The sequence below is a fragment of the Drosophila subpulchrella genome, chromosome X (genome assembly GCF_014743375.2).
Source record: "Drosophila subpulchrella strain 33 F10 #4 breed RU33 chromosome X, RU_Dsub_v1.1 Primary Assembly, whole genome shotgun sequence".
Taxonomy (NCBI): Eukaryota; Metazoa; Arthropoda; class Insecta; order Diptera; family Drosophilidae; genus Drosophila; species Drosophila subpulchrella.
In genome coordinates, this window is record NC_050613.1 from 8,465,137 (window position 1) to 8,482,890 (window position 17,754).

The 17,754-nt window shown below is 37.5% G+C and overlaps 3 protein-coding genes across 4 annotated transcripts in view; all 3 read left to right on the plus strand.

The window, feature by feature from the left end:
• Positions 1-10,844, plus strand: part of LOC119557558 (protein tramtrack, alpha isoform) — a 28,267-nt gene extending 17,423 nt beyond the window's left edge. The window contains exons 2-7 of one of the 2 annotated variants that reach the window (XM_037870344.1): positions 5,051-5,421; positions 5,736-6,202; positions 6,684-7,692; positions 9,898-10,022; positions 10,087-10,193; positions 10,250-10,844. In XM_037870344.1, the coding sequence (XP_037726272.1) occupies positions 5,131-5,421; positions 5,736-6,202; positions 6,684-7,692; positions 9,898-10,022; positions 10,087-10,193; positions 10,250-10,287 (2,037 nt within the window). In that variant the 5' untranslated portion in view covers positions 5,051-5,130 and the 3' untranslated portion in view covers positions 10,288-10,844. The remainder of the gene's footprint in view (positions 1-5,050; positions 5,422-5,735; positions 6,203-6,683; positions 7,693-9,897; positions 10,023-10,086; positions 10,194-10,249) is intronic. The other variant, XM_037870343.1, reaches the window with a different exon arrangement.
• A 463-nt stretch (positions 10,845-11,307) lies between these two features.
• On the plus strand, positions 11,308-14,231 carry LOC119557396. The gene is made up of 5 exons (XM_037870140.1): positions 11,308-11,539; positions 11,614-11,796; positions 11,863-12,001; positions 12,425-12,734; positions 12,794-14,231. The coding sequence occupies exons 1-5, from the start codon at positions 11,384-11,386 to the stop codon at positions 13,434-13,436; spliced, it is 1,431 nt and encodes a 476-aa protein (XP_037726068.1). The 5' UTR covers positions 11,308-11,383; the 3' UTR covers positions 13,437-14,231.
• Positions 14,232-14,617: 386 nt separating this feature from the next.
• On the plus strand, positions 14,618-17,728 carry LOC119557397 (trypsin eta). The gene is made up of 4 exons (XM_037870141.1): positions 14,618-14,852; positions 15,723-15,918; positions 15,972-16,251; positions 17,301-17,728. The coding sequence occupies exons 1-4, from the start codon at positions 14,795-14,797 to the stop codon at positions 17,694-17,696; spliced, it is 930 nt and encodes a 309-aa protein (XP_037726069.1). The 5' UTR covers positions 14,618-14,794; the 3' UTR covers positions 17,697-17,728.
• The last annotated feature ends 26 nt before the right edge of the window (positions 17,729-17,754 follow it).

A 17,754-nucleotide genomic window follows, 5' to 3' on the forward strand; every position in this document is an offset into this window, starting at 1 on the left:
TGTTTTCCTCGCTGTGTGTCCCTGCCAAGCATTTATAAAAAGGAAATGGGGGAAATCTACAACCATGTGTGTGTGTGTGAATAAAAAAATTAATAATAAAAAGAGACAGCAGGGAAAAGCAGAAAGCGTTACACACACACACACACACACATGGATGACAGGTCCACATATAAATTCCGTACTCTCCTTTTTTTTACATTCCGTTTTTTTTTTGTATGGAAAACTGTGTACCTTTCATTTAAGTTGACATGAAAATCGATATTTAAAAAAAAGGATAAAATTGCAGAAAATAAAAAAAGGAGCTGGAAGCTCAGAAAACATAAAAAACGTCAAGTAAAAAATTACAGCTTAAAAAGTAGAAGAGAAACATGGAGCGAAAAATAAGAAAGAAAAATAAATGGGAAAAGACAGAAACTGAAAATAATAATAAAGAGCAGGGGCGGAGGGGGAAAAACTGCAAAAAAAAAGGGGGGGGGGGGGGTGTGGGGAAACGAAATGAAACGAGAAACGGTCGTTATGTTTTTTTTTCCTCTTTTTTTGATCCCTGCCTTTCTTTATTTTTCCCCTCGTTCTGCCAGCTTTTTGTGTTTTTATTTATTTATTTTTTCTTCTCTCCAACGTCGCAGTCGCTGTAATGTCTTTTTTCATTTTTATTTTTCCGCTCGCAACCTTTTTGCGTCACCCCCTTTTCGACCCCCACTGCCCCACCAGCCCCTCCCATGCCCTGCACTGCTTACAAGCAGTGGAGAAGTAAAAAATAAAATAAAAAAAGATGCAGCAAAAAACACACAAAACAAAATCCAAAGAAGAAGAAAAATGTGATAAAAACTGAAAAATATTTTCCATGAGAAAATCCAAAAGAAAAAGGGGCCCTGCATGTGTGTGTGTGTCTGTGTGTGTGTGACTGCTTGGCGGGAAAAATATACTACAATAAAACATGTATTTTTTATGCCAACCCAACCCACACACCCACCCCCTTTTCGTGTGTCTGTGTTGGTTGTAGCTTTTTTTATTTTAAGGAACTTAAATGTGTAACGCTTCTATCGTGTGGGGGTTTTGGGGGGATGGTGGGTGGGGAAAGAGATTGGGATCAAAAACCCTTTGCAGTTAACTCTTCTCTATGTGTGAGTGTGTGTGAGAGAGGGGGGTTTCTATTATTGTGAGTGAGCCAAGTCAGAAAACCGAAACAGAAACCGAACTCAAATCCCAATCCTTGAGTGCCGGACATGCGTTTTTTAATGCCACTATTTAGTACAGTGGAGCCTCTATAAGTTAAGGCTGAAAAAGAATAAGAAAGATTTCAAAAAAAAAATATTAAGTAATCAAGTTCAAACCCATAATTTTAGATATATCACTAGGATTTTTATATCACATGTATTTCATATTCAAAAGTCAAAATAAATAAAAATGGTATTATATTAATGAATTTCCATTATATTTCGTACAGATACATATCATATATGAACATAAGATTTGCATATAATCTACGTTTGTGTTACTTTTTGTTACTTTCGATTAGAAAAAGCTCGACTGTATTCTACATATCAATCATAATGCACTTACAGTCCAAACCCATAAATCTAGATATATCACTAGGATTTTTATATCACATATATTTCACATTCAAAAGTCAAAATAAATATAAATAGTATTATTTGAATGGATTTCTTTATATTTCGTACAGATACATATCGTATACGAACATAAGATTTGCATATTCTACATTATGTGTTACTTTTTGTTACTTTCGATTAGAAAAAGCTCGACTGTATTCTATATATCAATCATAATGCGCTTGAAGTACAAACCCATAAACCTAGATATATCACTAGGATTTTTATATCACTTATGTATTTCACTTTCAAAAGTCAAAATAAATATAAATAGTATTATTCAAATGAATTTCCATTATATTTCGTACAGATACATATCGTATACGAACATAAGATTTGCATATATTCAACGTTATGTGTTACTTTTTGATACTTTCGATTGAATAAAGCTCGACTGTATTTTATATATCAATCATAATGCGCTTGAAGTACAAACCCATAAACCTAGATATATCACTAGGATTTTTATATCACTTATATATTTCACATTCAAAAGTCAAAACAAATATAAATAGTATTATTTGAATGGATTTCCTTTATATTTCGTACAGATACATATCGTATACGAACATAAGATTTGCATATATTCAACGTTATGTGTTACTTATTTTTAGTTACTTTCGATTAAATAAAGCTCAACTGTATTCTATATATCAATCTTAATGCGCGTACAGTCCAAACCCATAAAACTAGATATATCACTAGGATTTTTATATCACTTATATATTTCACATTCAAAAGTCAAAATAAATATATATAGTATTATTTTAATGGATTTCCAATATATTTCGTACAGAAACATATCGTATACGAACATAAGATTTGCATATACTCTACGTTATGTGTTACTTTTTGTTACTTTCGATAAAATAAAGCTCGACTGTATTCTATATATCAATCATAATGCGCTTACAGAAAAACCGTACATATTGCATTCTTTTATATACTAGCCAACGAAGTCCTTTCTTCTTAAGGTTTTTTCTACCCATTTTTTTCCTTCCTTTTTTTTTGCGCAATTTATTCGCCAGCTTTCTGGTGCTGAAGTTTTTTGCAGCTTGTTCTGTTTTTCAACTTTCCTTTGGCATTTCTTGCAGCTGAAAAAAGGTGAAGCGAAATTTGCTTTCTCGGTCTGTACGCGAGCTTCTTTCTTCAGAAGCGTTTTTCAACAGCACCTCTTCTTCTTCTCGGGCGAATTTTGACCCAAGCCGGGAGTTTCTTTACTTCCAAAATGGGTTTGTGTGAGTGTGGGTCCTTTTTCCCCTAAATGTGCTTGTGTGTGTGGTCCATTTTGTACACTGGACATAAAACGCAGCTAACATAAAGTTCTTATCCCCCTACCATTATCCTACCCTTTTTTTTCGCTCGCCTTTCCCTTGTGCTATTAGTACTAAAAGCAAGAATGCGTTTCACAAAAAAAAAACACAAAGTTTAAGAGACAAAAAATCCAAAAATTTGTTAGCACATATAAAAAAAGGGTAACAAAATTGTTGGGGGAATTCTTAAAATTTATTACCGTACCAGGAAAAGGGAAACAAAAGGGTGGGGGAAGTACCCAGTATATGAGCATATCTCTATCATCCTCTTATATATATACATATGTATATATACCCCTCAAGTATATAAACCTTTTGGCAAGAAGTATGAAATAAGAGGGTCTTGTAGAGATATTAAACTAAAGTTGAAATACTGTGATTTGGTTTTGAAAAATCAGAAAAACGGGTTTTCTTACTTTATCTTATACTTTAAAAATATGTATACATGTTTTCCTGATTTTTCTGTTTGTTCCAAAAAATCTCTAAAAAATAATAAAATGTATATTTTTGATTCTTTTAAAAAAATCACTACATTAATATTATTATTTACTTTATATCCCTACCTTATATCCACTATATATAAATTCTATACGGTATTTTTGATGTGTACTTATGTAAACTCTGTAAATTTTTACACATTGAAAATGCAATTAATTAATTTAATAAATTCCCCGCCTTTAAAAATGATATGCAAGGTGGAGTCACTATGGATGTAGCATTATCTTTAACACCAAAATCAATTAATATCCCTCTTTCGTCGTGTCGATTCCCTTTTACATTTACGATGAATCTGTGGAAATCGACAACAAAAGGGATTTTATAATTGCTCTTTTTCATTTTTTCCGTACTTTGGGTTTAAGTATATTGACATATTGGTTGGTGGGCGGAGTTGGGCGGAAAAATTGTGTTTTTATAAAGCGTTAACTCATTTTGTACGTGTACACCAAATACCACATATATATTTATACATATATTACATAAATGCATATATATGTATATGGGAGGAAAAGCGACAAAAACAGAATAAAGTTTTACCTTGCGCATAATATTTGTGCTGCATAAAAGTGTGCTGCACAGCAAAAAAAAAAAAGAAACAAAAAGAAAATTATGAAAATTTTTTATGTGTACAGAGAAGAGTGAGAGAGAAGAATAATAATAAAATGAAAACGAGGACGAACATTTTTATGTTGCTGCAGTCTGAAAGAAAAAACTACCATAACGCCCGATTTTTTTCGCCCCACCCATTGAAGTCATTGGCGCTTCTTTGTTGCCAGGGAAATGGAGCTGGAAAAAACATCTCGCCATTCGATGACTGGCAGGACTTTGGTTTTTTCCCCCGATCCCAACTTGCTCACATAAAGCGGGAATTTCGATAATTTATTTGGCTGAAAAAATTGAGATGGATTTAATTAGGAAAATTCCTTTAATAAAAGGCCAACAAGAAGTTATCCGCATGCCGATGCTTCGATAAAAAAAAGGACAGCAAACCCTTTCATTAAACAATAAAAAACTGCATGTCCTCCGATTGACATTTACACACCGACGCACTGCAAAAGGTTTCATGAGAATAACAGGTTTAACGATGAAAATAATGCTCGCGGCACGACAAAAACCAATAAATGATTCAATACAAGTGCAGATGGGCGAAAAAATGTTGCATATTAAGAAAGATCATTTCGTTTGGGATTTTACGCCAGAGGAATCTGTTATTTTTTCTATTAATCTGGAAAATTTAATGAAAAAAATGTTATTAATAATAATTATAAAAATGGTTGGTCATGCACAATGTCCTTTCAGAGGGTTTCTTTGTGCGTATGTTTAATGAACTACAATTCTGCATAGGTTGTAAATTACTTTGAAATATGCTAAAAAGTATGCTTTGATAAATAGATCTTGGTATTGTGGTATTTTTTATGACTTTAGGTATTTGAAATATATTATAGCATACTTTTAGACATCTTTACAAATGTTTTTTGTTTCTTATGCTGTGATAAATAGATCATGTTAGTTTCGCGGATATTTTATGCATTTTTGGATTTGAAATATATTAAAGCGCAGTTTTAGACACCTTTATAAATTATTGCTTGAGTTTTTATTGATATTTGATCACCCATCTGGTTTCAGGCAAGGAGAGGACCTCCAGTAGGACAACCAGAACCCACAGAGGCACCACCATCAGGGGCAGCAGCAGGCGCGGCACCACCATGCTGCCGCAGCAGTACTGCCTGAGGTGGAAGTACCACCATAGCAATCTGCAGACCATGTTCTCCCAGCTCCTCGATCGCGGATGCTTCTGCGACGTGACCTTGGCCTGCGAGGGCCAGCTTATCCGCGCCCACCGAGTCGTCCTCTGCGCCTGCAGCACCTTCTTCGACGCCGTGCTCTCAAACTATGCCAGCGAACGCGATCCGATCATCATTATGAAGGATGTGACCTTCGCGGAGGTCAAGTGCCTCATCGAGTTTATGTACAAGGGCGAAATCAATGTGGAGCATGTGAGTATTAAGTCATTATTTACTGCCAGTAAAAAAGAAAGATTTAAAAATATAGTTTAAATAAAGATTACAAAATGGCATATTGATTCTAAGTTATCAGAGATTTGAAACAGTATACAAAGTGACCTAAAAGTAGACCGTGAAAAATGTGATATCCCTCTACTGTTCAAAATAAATCGTAGTATACTTTTAAGCAACCTTATAAAAGAATTGAAATCTGTTCAGGATTTTATGGCAGCTATGATAATAGAGATTATAAATCCCCAAAAAAGTACTTAAAATTTTTGTTCTTTAATTTATTTTCTTATTTGCAGGCTAGCCTCCCTTCACTGCTGAAGACCGCGGACGACCTAAAGATCAAGGGCCTGGCTGAGGTGACCTGGCGCGATGACGAGGACGGCCCACCACCTCCGATGGCCGCCGCGGAATTCCACTCGCCGCCACGCAGCCTGGCGGAGAGCTACGCCCAGGACCTAATCCTCCAGCACCAGCAGCAGCAGCAGCCCCAGTCTGGTCTACCCTTGCATCTGCACAGCTCTGTGACTTTGGACAGAGAACGTGATCGGGATCGCGATCGAGATCGGTTGTCGCCGGGAATGGAGAGCGTACTGGGTCGTATGCCCGTGATGACGCCGCTGCCGGGTGCCTCGGGTTCAGCCGGAGTGGGTGCGATATCCGGGGCCACATCCCTCGAGGGCGTCGCACCCGTTGAGCACTTTCTGGGCCCCAAACGCAAGCGGGGTCGTCCGCCACTAGATGACTCCTACGACGTGTTCAATGTGTATGTTGCTTTTCAAAATCTCGATTTTATCAAACGCGAATCATAAAATCACTTTTAAAACCCAGTTTGGGTGTCTAAAAGTATGCAACAATATATTTTAAACTCAGAAGTACCATGAATTCATTCAGAATGAATACTTTCCTTTATTCACTGCATACTTTTAGACACCTAAACTAGATTTTAGTGTGATTTGTGTTGCACACCACCCTGTAAAATCCCAAATATCACTAGTGTTTTTCAATAACTTATAAACGTGTCGATAAGTATGCAGTGAAAGAAAAGAAAAGTCGTCTTTCCTCAGACATGCTGATTGAAAATGTATTGTTGCATACTTTTAAACATCTTTAAAAAGGTTTTCAAGGCCCTAAATAACAAGTAAATTATTTTTAAATCCTTTATTAGACTTGAAAGCTACTAAATCTCTTAAAGTAAGGATTAGTTTCTCTAATATATACCTTGAATTCTCCTTTCTTCCGGACAGACGCAAGCTGGCCCAGTATGCCGCCAATATGGAGCCCGCCCAGCGTGCCTACTTGGAGACGGCCCGTCACTTTGCTGAGGAGCCGCCGCTGGCCGCTCATAACGCCTCCATGGCCTCCCCGCCCGCCGCCTGCCCGCCCAAACAGCGCCAGCGTCTACGTCACCAGCAGCAACAGCAGCAGCAGCAGCAGCTCCTCCAGTCGGAGGCCAGTGACCAGGAGCCATCGGTTGCCGCTGGCCAGGATTGGTCCAATTCAGAGCCAAATGGCAGTCGCACGCCCAAGAACCTCAGCGATGGCGATGCCAACAAACAGGAAACGGATGGGGGCGATGAATCGCAACCGGAAGTGCTGACCACCACCAGCAGCAGCAGCGGCAGCAGCAGCAGTGCCACCAAAAAGCTGGAGAAGATCAGTGAGCGGCGCGAACGTCATGGCAAACTGCGTCATGCCCGTCGGCTATATGAGAAATCAGGAGAGGATGAGGTCGAGCCGCCAAAGGAGGAACCCGATGAGCTGCCGCAACCGCTGGAGGAGATCGAGAACGAGCATCTGGTGGCGAATAGGGCGGAGTCGCCACGTCCCGCGGTCGTTATTCCGGCCAGTTTTGCCTGCAAGTACGAGGGGGGCGTGGCAGCGGGGGGAGGAGGATCCGGATCCGCCACCGGTGGATCCTCCTACATGATCAACGAACATGGCTTGCTGATGGCCCACGAATTTGGTACGAGTGTGGCCAGTGTGGCTGCCACCGCTGCCGTTGCAGCAGCCGCCGCCGCCGCCGTGGTTAACGCCTCAGCCGGAAACGGAAATGGAAACGGCGGCCAGGATCCGGGTGGCAGTGGCACCGGTGCCCCCGCCGACTATCCCGACATCAAGCTGGAGGACTACGATGCCGCCGAACTGCGACTGACGAACGAGGAGCTGTCGCAGTGGCAGGACGTCATCAAGATGGACGACTATCTGGCCAAGGGGCGGCGTCCACAATTCTGGGAGGAGCCCTTCACCAAGCGGGTAAGTTTCTTAAATGTTTTGTGGTGCCTTTAGTTTGGTTTCTTAATTAAGTTTTCACTGATAAAAATAATAAACTAAATGTGGCAGACATTGAATTCTAAATATTGTATTAAAAATTAGAATTAAATACAATACTTAATTTGAAATTATTTAAATCACGGTAGAAAATATATATTAAATATATTCCGTTTTTAAAAATAATTTCATATAAAAATCACCGATTAAAATCTTTAAGCTATCCATTATTCTTTAATTAAATACACTAGCCTACAAGTAATGTATATAATAAACAATATTTTGAAACTGTCCAGGACGGGTGATCCTAGCAGATTTAGACCCCTAGAGCACGAAAAAGAAGTCAAAAATAGTATAAATGGCTAAGTTTTTTTTTGAGATTTGGTAAAGAAAACTGGTTTGGTATCTCCGTGTTTAAATTAGATATCGAGTTGCGCTTAACCCTTAGGCAGTGTTGTAAAATTTTTGTTTTTAACGTCGATAAAAGCGACAATTGATAATACTCGGGTATCAATAATAGCTATTAAGGCAAATAAACATAAGAATTAGATTAATAATAATATTTAAGTATACATGTACCTGAAATGGTGTGAATAGTGAGTATTTGTAATTGTAACATGTTTATTTTTTTAATTAGTTTTACCAATATTTCCGATATTTTTCTTAAATAAAATAGTTTCACAACACTGCCTAAGGGAATTACATGATCCTCCGTAAGTTGGTCAATACTGAAATTCAAATTTCTGGGCCTAACAAGGCTTTTTCTTAGAGCTCTTACGATATCAACAGACGCCTTACAGTCACTAAATTGTTTAAAAAAAATGCCACATTTTCAAAGTTTGCCGAGTTGTAGCCCACAATATACTTAATGTAGCCTGTTCATTTATTCGGCAAAGGGTGACATTATAGTTGTAAACTAAAACATATATCACCTATTGGTTAGCGCAGCTCGAGATATAATTAAAACACGGAGATGCCAAACCAATTTTCTTTACCAAATCTCAAAAAAAAACGTAGCCATTTATACTATTTTTGACTTCTTTTTCATGGACAAAAAAGTTTCTTAGGAAATCTGAACCATTTGAAACTGTTCAGTCTCCCTTTTGTGATCCAACTCTACCAGGAAATATCCTCTTCTTCCTTTTTGGGACATTTTGGTTGTAAACTAGTGTTATTAAAATCTTTAAGTTATCTCTAATTCTTTAATTTAATATTTTTAAATTTAAAATAAATAAAAACCGCAATAGATAAAAAACAGCGAACAATGTTGAAATAAAAAACGAAATCTTTGAATTTCATTCTTCTTTTTTATTAGTGTAGAGCTTATTGGCCCAGCTAGAAGTTTCGCTCGTTTATATTTTTAAAATATATATATTTTTTTTCATCAATTTCTTTTCGGGACTTTTCTGGCTATTGTTGGTATTTTTCATTCATTTTATCGTTCCTTTGTGTCCGTTTATAAATTTTTTATGTAGCTCTCATGGCGGTTTTCTGTGGTCTTTTCTTAGTTTTTTTATTTTAATCTTTCTTTTTAATATTATTAATATTGATTTTTATGTAGATCCATTTAGCTGAAAAAGGTTTAGTATAGAGAAATGTGGCCTGATGACTTTTAAATATATTTGAAAATTAAAAAATGCAAATGATGTCGGCAAAACAAATGTAGCACATAAAAAGCAACACATAAAATCCAGTTAAATATAGTTCCACTTTTTTTCAATCTTTTTTTGTAATATTTTTTTTATTTGTTTCTCGTTTTAAAAAACCTGGCAATCGTCTCTGTCTGTTTTGTAGCTTGCACTTTGTAATGCCAAGCTACAAATGTAGAAAGCTTCTCTGAAAAAAAGCAAATTAAACTAATTGTTTAGGGTGTGACAATGCTATTTTATCATAAATTATTTGAAAAACCTTGAAAATGTAATGATTATAATAGAGGAGAGGTCTAAACGTTCTTAAAATTCAAGCAAAATAAATAAAATGCCTGGATACGTGTAGTTTTTATTTTATTATTTTATTTATTTAACAAATTAAGCTTATCATACAATGTTAAACTTAATACTAAATTTCCGAGCACTGGCTGCGGAGGCCTTCGACGCGTGTAGTTTTTAATTTTTTGTATTCCTGTTTATTTCTTAGAATAAAAATAATTTAATAAACAACTTTCTCATACTCTTCATTGGAATCATTTAGGTGCTGGATGCCATTAAAAACAAAAGACTCGAGATGAAAAAGGCCGCCAGAATTCTGGGCGTTTCCTACGGCACTCTTTATGGGCGTTACCGCGAGGTCTATGGCTGCCTGAAGCATCCTTATAGGTGAGTTTGAAGCTCTCCGACGTCGCCAGATGAGATTTTTAATGTAAATTTTATCCTGATTTAGTGGCACCGCTTTCCGGAACTCGGGATCCACCTCGGCTAGCCAGTTGGGAGTTCAGCCTCGCTTCGATTTGGGATTCCGCAACGGGGGAGTCCTGCCAGCTCAGCTGGGTAAGTCAGACATATATCTCGGGCCTAAGGCCATACCAACTCACTGGGGAATTAAGTCCAAACCAATCCCTACTTGCAGAGCTGGGCAAGCTGAAGAAGGATCTGAGCGATATATGGACACGTCCGCAGGTTTGAGGACCAACCAATGCCACAACTATGAAGAAACTACAGAAAAATCTCAAACGACGCCGCAGGCTGATCTAGGATCACAAGGATAAAAGACAGCTAGACGAGGCTAGTTTCAGATCCCGAAAAAAAACTTTCCTGAATCGATTCCCACTTTAATTTGTTGTGCCCCTCGGGTGGGTCACAACTATAACTGATCTTCTACACATTTAGGATCTTATTACATTATACTATACATAATATAAATACATGTCTATACATACATTAAAAGCCAACGCACGCGTGGATTAGTTAATTGAAATACATATTATAAATACACACGGGCACGTGTTGTTTTAGGTATAAATACATTTCTCTTGGTAGTGAAATTAAAAACAAATAAACTATGGAAACTAGTTAATCAATAACATACAACAAAAGTGAAGTAAATTTTTTGATAAGCTTACGAAAACGAACACAAACAATATGTATTACATACAAAAAAATATGTTTAAAACGAAATAAAATATTATCTGTGAAAAAAAATGTGTAAAACGAAATAATGTAGGGTTTTTAAATTTAAATTGTCGCGGTAAGAGGCTGATATCGATATCTGGAAAGGGCCGATTTCCATTTTTCATCGGAAGTTGAACAGCTATTTATCTGGAATTTTTCGTAATGGAATTTGTTATGATATATTTTATGATCGATTTTAGTTTATTAAATGATTATTTACACAACGGGCGTGCCTGTATTTTGGACCTGTGTATTAAAGCTAAGGGCAATCGATAACTGAGAGAATACCCTCTCTATTTATAAAAAACAAGAATACTAACATAATGATTTCAGTTTAAAATATAAAAATAACTTTTTATTGTAGGCTAGATATTGTTTTTAAATTTGTATTTATATATCTCTATTGTTTGTGCAATTATGAATTAAAGCTTATCGATAGCTATCGAAACTGAAGGTGAATATCCCTATTGATATACAATTACCTGCAGATTTTTCGCGAGCACGTTTTTGCCGACTTCGGGAGAGAAATTTTTTTGTTTGGTTTATATTTTGCAAAGTAATTACAAAAAATGCTGTTGAAAACCGTAGATATAAACGGTGAACTCTGTGTGTTCACTTGCTTTGAAGAGGAAGGCGAGGTTCTTACTTTTTACCTCCACAAACCAGAAAAGAATTTGAGTTTCTCAGAGACTGTGATAAGGGATGAGTTCCAGGAACGCTTAAAGGTGAGATTTTTGGGTGTTCAAAGTGGTTGCATATATGTATTTGTGGTTTAAAACATTCGTATTATACCATGCAGATGGTAAATCCGCGCGTTAAGTTCCCCGAGGATGCAGCGCGTCTGGCTTTACTTACCGCAGATCCCTTGCATGTGGACGCATCTGGAGGACCGGTCAGTTGCCTGTTCCTCAAATATCTCATGCCCAATACTGCAGTTCCTCTTAAATGGCTTTGGAATTTGAGTCCCTTGAATGGGTTTTCGGTAAGGAACTGATTTATGGCCAGTCAATCCAGAAGTTTATATTGATAACTCTTGCTATTCCCATAGTTTTATCGTAAAATCTGCATGAACTCAATGGCCACCGCGGGAGGACTACGGGATCAGATTTCCGTTTTGATAGAGCTTCTAAGAGCCAAGGACAAGGAGCTCCAACAGTATCGGAATGACGGACACAAGCTGTGGAGAGGTAAGTTTCTGGTTCAAATATACTTACTAGTAGATTTCGTTTCGTTTTTCAATATAAGCTGCATTCCTTTTCCCTATTTCCTTTGGAAAGTTTTTAAAGTAAAACCCATTGAAATAATATCTATGTTTATTGTAGACCATCAAGGGCTTAACTTTTTTTTTTAGAATAAGTGTATAAAATAGTAATGAACATTGTACATATCTCATATGAAAAGAAAGTAAAGATATTGGGTATGTACAATGTGATATCCGCATAGTAAGAATTTTTCTTGTAATCTTAAGGTACACTATTGAAGCACTTTTGTGTTAATGTCATGTTAATTTTTAATTCATTATGCCTTAAGGCACTCTAAGTATTTATAATATTTCCTACTTTAACTAGACAAGATTATTAATAAGCGCAATATCTTACTATCTCCTTTAGTGACTGCGGTTACAAAGCCATTCGATATCGAGGCTTTTAAGGTAGAGCACCAAGTCTTGCTGGATGACGCTACTGCTTACAAGCAAGTAAAGGACGCATTTGCAGGGGAACCACCCTCGTGTAGTTCATCTGGGCTCTCTTCACCCGTGTCGCAGGATGTTAAACTCAAGACTCCGTCTACTGGCTCTACAATTTCGGCGGAATCAATTAGCCCAAAAGTGACTCCAGGCTCTAAGTTTCCTTTATACTATGCAGCTGTATCCCCAAAAACATTGGATGCACCAAGCGCAAAATTGTCTCCACGCAACAGGTTCGGTTTATAAAGACTATATCTTTTTAAAATACTTTGATATATCTTAATATTTTCAGGAAGCGCAAGGCCCTTGAAGCCAATAAAAATCATTTGGAGCGCAAGGTAATGGAACGCCGTTCTAATCCGCAACTCGAGTACAAAAGTTCCCAGAGTTCCCAAGAAGCAGACATGGGTGATTGGCTTACAGAGATAACGCCGAAAATTAAAAGGGAAAATGTTGAAGATGCCGAAGAGCCGTCAACATCGGCTGTGACTACTCAATCTGCCTTGGCAAAACTTACCAAAGTTAATGCAACAGTAGGGGCAGCTGATATTAAAACTGAAATTGTGTCTAAGGAGGACGCCATCGAAACATCTGATACTGCCGACGAGGACGAGACTTTAACACCTTTACAAACTGTAGAGTTCATTTTACGGGAGATTGAATCTGTTCAAGAAGTATTTGATTACTCACAACCGCCCATTCAAGAGCGCGAAGGCCTTGATTCTCAAGTTCAAGATATTTTCGGATCTCCGAAACTAATTATTGATGAAAACGAAGGACTTGATGATTCGGCAGAAAACGGGGACACCGAAGAGGAAAAAGGGTCACCGGAACAACTCACCGAGCTGGAGGAGCTAAAAGCCATCCTACGTCGCACAACGGCTCACACCAAAAACATGATTGAGAAGCACGGAGTCAACAAAAAAGAAGAGTAAGGGAATAGTCCCGCTCTAAATGGTGTAGCACCAAAAGTTTAAGCTCTAGTACATAGGTTTTTTTTTCATGGTTGATAAAATCGGACACTACAAATCCTCAGTGATAAAAGGATGAACTGCGATATAAATAATTTATATATTATAATGAAATTTCTTGATTAACAAGAATTCCGAGTTCCGTTGGTACTCGAAAAGTTAGGTCTTGTTTTGTGGATCAAAACGTGAAGGATTTCAAAAGGACCATTTCATCATTTACTTAACCATATCTTAATCTCACAACAGCTCACCAAAAATATGATTGAGAAACATGAAGTCAACAAAAAAGAAAAGTAAGGGAATACTCCCACTCTAAATGGTATAGCACCAAAAGTTTAAGCTCTAGTACATAAGTTTTTTTTTTCATGGTTGATAAAATCGGACACTACAAATCCCCAGTGATAAAAGGATGAACTGCGATATAAAATAATTTATATATTATAATGAAATATCTTGATTGACAAGAATACCGAGTTCCGTTGGTACTCGAAAAGTTAGGTCTTGTTTTGTGTATCAAAACGTGAAGGATTACAAAAGGACCATTTCATCATTTACTTAACCATATCTTAATCACACCAAATATATCTACTTGTACCTGTTTAATGACGGAAGAATCCCTACTAACTTATCAACCGATTAGTCACGGTTTTGTATGGGAGCGTCACACCGAAATTCATGGTTATTCATTTTTTCACAAATGTATTTTACTTTGTTCATATGTTTTATTACAATGACTAATAAATTCGATTGAAACACGGACATTTTAATGTGATTGCTACATGTTTAAATGAGTTGGAAAACAAAGCTTTAAAACCAACAGGTTAAAATATATTCAAAGGAAATGTAGTAAATAATGTGGCAAAAATTAACACGATGTTTTGGCCGTTAAATTCCATACGGTTTTTAGGTTTAAGCCCTTTTTTTTAGTTTAACATGCGGACGAGAAAAGCGCCGAAGTAAGGTTACAGTAGTTGCTATGGGGCTTGGTGATTCCAAACCCTTTCGCGTCTAGTGCCATCGAAATCAAAAATGAATTTCGCTCTGATTTGGCATTTGTTTACTTTTATGGCACCCGATCGACCTATCGAGCTGTTGTCGATGTGCTGCTTTGGGGCTTTGGCAACATTCAATTTACGCACATTTAGCGATAAGATAAGCCATAGGCAGCCACAAATAATATCAACTGGCCATGGGTCTGATGGCTCATTGCGGTGGCTCGATTCAAGAAATTCGGTCGATAATAGTACCGGCCAAAGATTTAAAAATCCATTATTTAAGGCACTACCTTTCATATAATTCGGTTTTTCCAAGACGCTGAAGAAATGGCTAAAATCTGGGTGGCCATATCGCTATTCCTAGGGGTTCTGGCATCCGGCGAAAGTGAGTCATCATCTAATAAACACCCAAGCAGTCTTACCAATTCTAAAATTGTACTAAAAATCCAACGAACCATTAAACTGAAGAAGTGAACTTAAATTCTGTAAAAGTTGTGTAAAACCCAAGTCTTCTAAGACGAGTTATCTTTCAAGTTACTTTTTTTTTTTGCTTTTTGTTTTGGTAATTCTTTTTTAACATAAGTCTTTGGTTATTACCCAAGATAAGGAAACATGGTGTTAATTACAGTTTACCAGTTTATCGGATAAAAAAAACCTTTAATGTATGATTAATGGCAACTGTTCTAAAATATTTCTATATAAAACCAACCCATTTTCACACTGTGTGCGTTCAAAAAAATGTTGATTTTATTAATATAGTTAAAATATTCACGTAATTATCATATTAAGCCCCTCCTTTGCTATTTCTTGATTATTTTTATAATTTTATAAAAGGAATTAAGGCAAAGTGCATGACTCAATTGATTTTGTCTTTAATTGCCAAACTTTTTCCATGACTAATGTAGACTTTAGCAGGGCATAACAATTATCCAACTAATTTTCCAAGGAGTGGCTATCACAACACATTCGATTAGATTGCTTTGTTTTCCACTCCACTAAAGACCCATAAACCGCTCACCCTATAATTCTAAAGTACTTTCTTGTTAAGACAACAATTCCGGCTATCTCATTGCCACCGATAAACAGCAATTGTTCATATATGTATTTGATATAGGTAGTTGTCAAGGAGGTGCATCAGATGCCATTGGATGACCATGTCCATGACCGATATTTAACCATATCATATGTACATATAACATGTTCCCTATAAAACTATTTATCTACCCTACCCTACTACATACATATGTTATTGCAGATCTTGGAGCCGAAGCGAGCGGTAGCATAGAGCCCAAGATTGTGGGCGGTAGTTCGACAAGTATAGAACAGGTTCCTTACCAGGTGTCCGTTCGTCTGACCGCCAACGAAAAGAAGAGCTATGGTTCAGGTCACTTATGCGGCGGAGTGGTGATATCCCAGCGTTTGGTGGCCACCGCCGCCCATTGTTGTTACATGTGAGTAAGAGCCTTACTGTTGGAAATATATTATAAAAGTTTTTACTGCTTAGGACCGATAAAAAGAAATATCGAACTGCTGGTGAGTTCGTCATAGTCATGGGCAGCACCTATTTGAAGAGCTACACCAATCTCACATTGGAGTACTACCTGCAGCAGTTGATCCCCCATGAGAACTACAATTCGGACTCGTTGACCAATGACATCGCGCTAATGTTCATCAATGGATATATTCCCTGGAACTGGCCAACAGTGAAGGCCTTGGCCCTAAACAGCCAACTTGTGGCCACGAGCACCGAGTGTCTAATCTCTGGATGGGGTCTTCTCCAGGAGGTGAGTACTAATAACCAACTAAATTTTGAAAAAAATGTTTGGATATGATAATCCATCGTGCTCTATTCAAGATCTTTTTGGCCAATCAGAGTCCATCACGTTTTTAAAATGTAATTATTCTTTAAACTGAATTTAAGTGGTCGAATTTAGGCCTACATTTCATAGTAACAAAAGAATTCAGAATGAACAAGAGAAAACGCTATAGTCGAAGATCTCGACTATTAGATACCCTTTACTCAGCTAAAAGGAGTGCGAAAGGGATGGAAATAAGCTTCCAGCAAATCGGTTTTTTTCACTAGCACACCTATAGCGCCACCTAGCACCACCTAGCCCCACCTTGCGCCACCTTGCGCCACCTAGTGCCACCAAGCCTATAGCACCAGCTTGCGGCGCCCCTATCGGCTTTCTGGCGAATTAGTGAAGTGCATGTGGTGTGCAATCTCAACTGACTTAGCAAAATATTGATTATTATTTGGGTGTAACTTTTAAAAAATTCGTCCGATTACAATTATTTTTGGTATGTAGATGGGTATTGAGAATAACAACATAATCTCATTTACATTTTTCCAAAATATTAACAAATGTGAGCACTAGACGGGTTCTAGTGTTATGGTCGTTTGTGGGCGTTAGAGTGGGCGTGGTACCCTGCTAAAAAAAACTTGCGCTGCACAAGAAGAATCTACATGGAAAATCTCAAATCTCTAGCTTTTATAGTTTCCGAGATCTCAGCGATTATACGGACGGACAGATCCACCTTTTACCTATTATATACTTTCTGACGAGTCTAGTTCCCGTTACTCGTAGAGTAAAATGGTATAATTTTACTCTACGAGTAACGAGAATAAAAATGCATACTGTAAGATAAATATTTAATAGGTATAATAGGGCTTTCAATAATAATTCAATATTATAATAATAAGCCTACCAATCCAATGATAATATATTGATCTAAGTCTGAAATACAGAACTTCGAAAACACTTTTCAATCAGGCATATTTGTACGATTCTTTTCTCACTATCTATGTAATAAAATCTGAATATTTTTTCAGGGCGGAATTGCAAGCAGTAATACCCTGCAGGCTGCCACGGTGCCCATTGTCGCCTACGTCACCTGCCGCATTTCCTACGGCTCCGTTCCGCTTTCCCAGGTGTGTGCCGGATACTGGACTGGGGGAGTGGACGCCTGCCAGGGCGATTCCGGCGGACCTATGAGTTGCAACGGAAAGCTGGCCGGCATCGTCTCTTACGGCGCCGGATGCGCAGCAGCTGGTTATCCGGGTGTCTACACCAATGTCTCGTTCTATAATGATTGGATCGTCCAAAAGAACAACTCCCTAAACTACACCCTTTATCAAAATGGAGGAGTTCGACTGGGTTCGGGATGGTCCTTCCTCGGGACTTGTCTGTCACTGATCCTTGTCTTCGCTTTGGATCTCAGAATTTGATCGATACTTTAGTTCCCTTAGCTAATTATTAAATAAATGTAATCTTTTTTCAAAATGG

Coding starts and splice junctions, on each gene's coding strand:
- LOC119557396 (XM_037870140.1), top strand. CDS start 11,384: ATGCTGTTGAAAACCGTAGATATAAACGGTGAACTCTGTGTGTTCACT. Junction 11,540..11,613: donor AGTTCCAGGAACGCTTAAAG/GTGAGATTTTTG, acceptor TATACCATGCAG/ATGGTAAATCCGCGCGTTAA. Junction 12,735..12,793: donor AAATTGTCTCCACGCAACAG/GTTCGGTTTATA, acceptor TAATATTTTCAG/GAAGCGCAAGGCCCTTGAAG.
- LOC119557397 (XM_037870141.1), top strand. CDS start 14,795: ATGGCTAAAATCTGGGTGGCCATATCGCTATTCCTAGGGGTTCTGGCA. Junction 15,919..15,971: donor GCCGCCCATTGTTGTTACAT/GTGAGTAAGAGC, acceptor TTTACTGCTTAG/GACCGATAAAAAGAAATATC. Junction 16,252..17,300: donor GATGGGGTCTTCTCCAGGAG/GTGAGTACTAAT, acceptor ATATTTTTTCAG/GGCGGAATTGCAAGCAGTAA.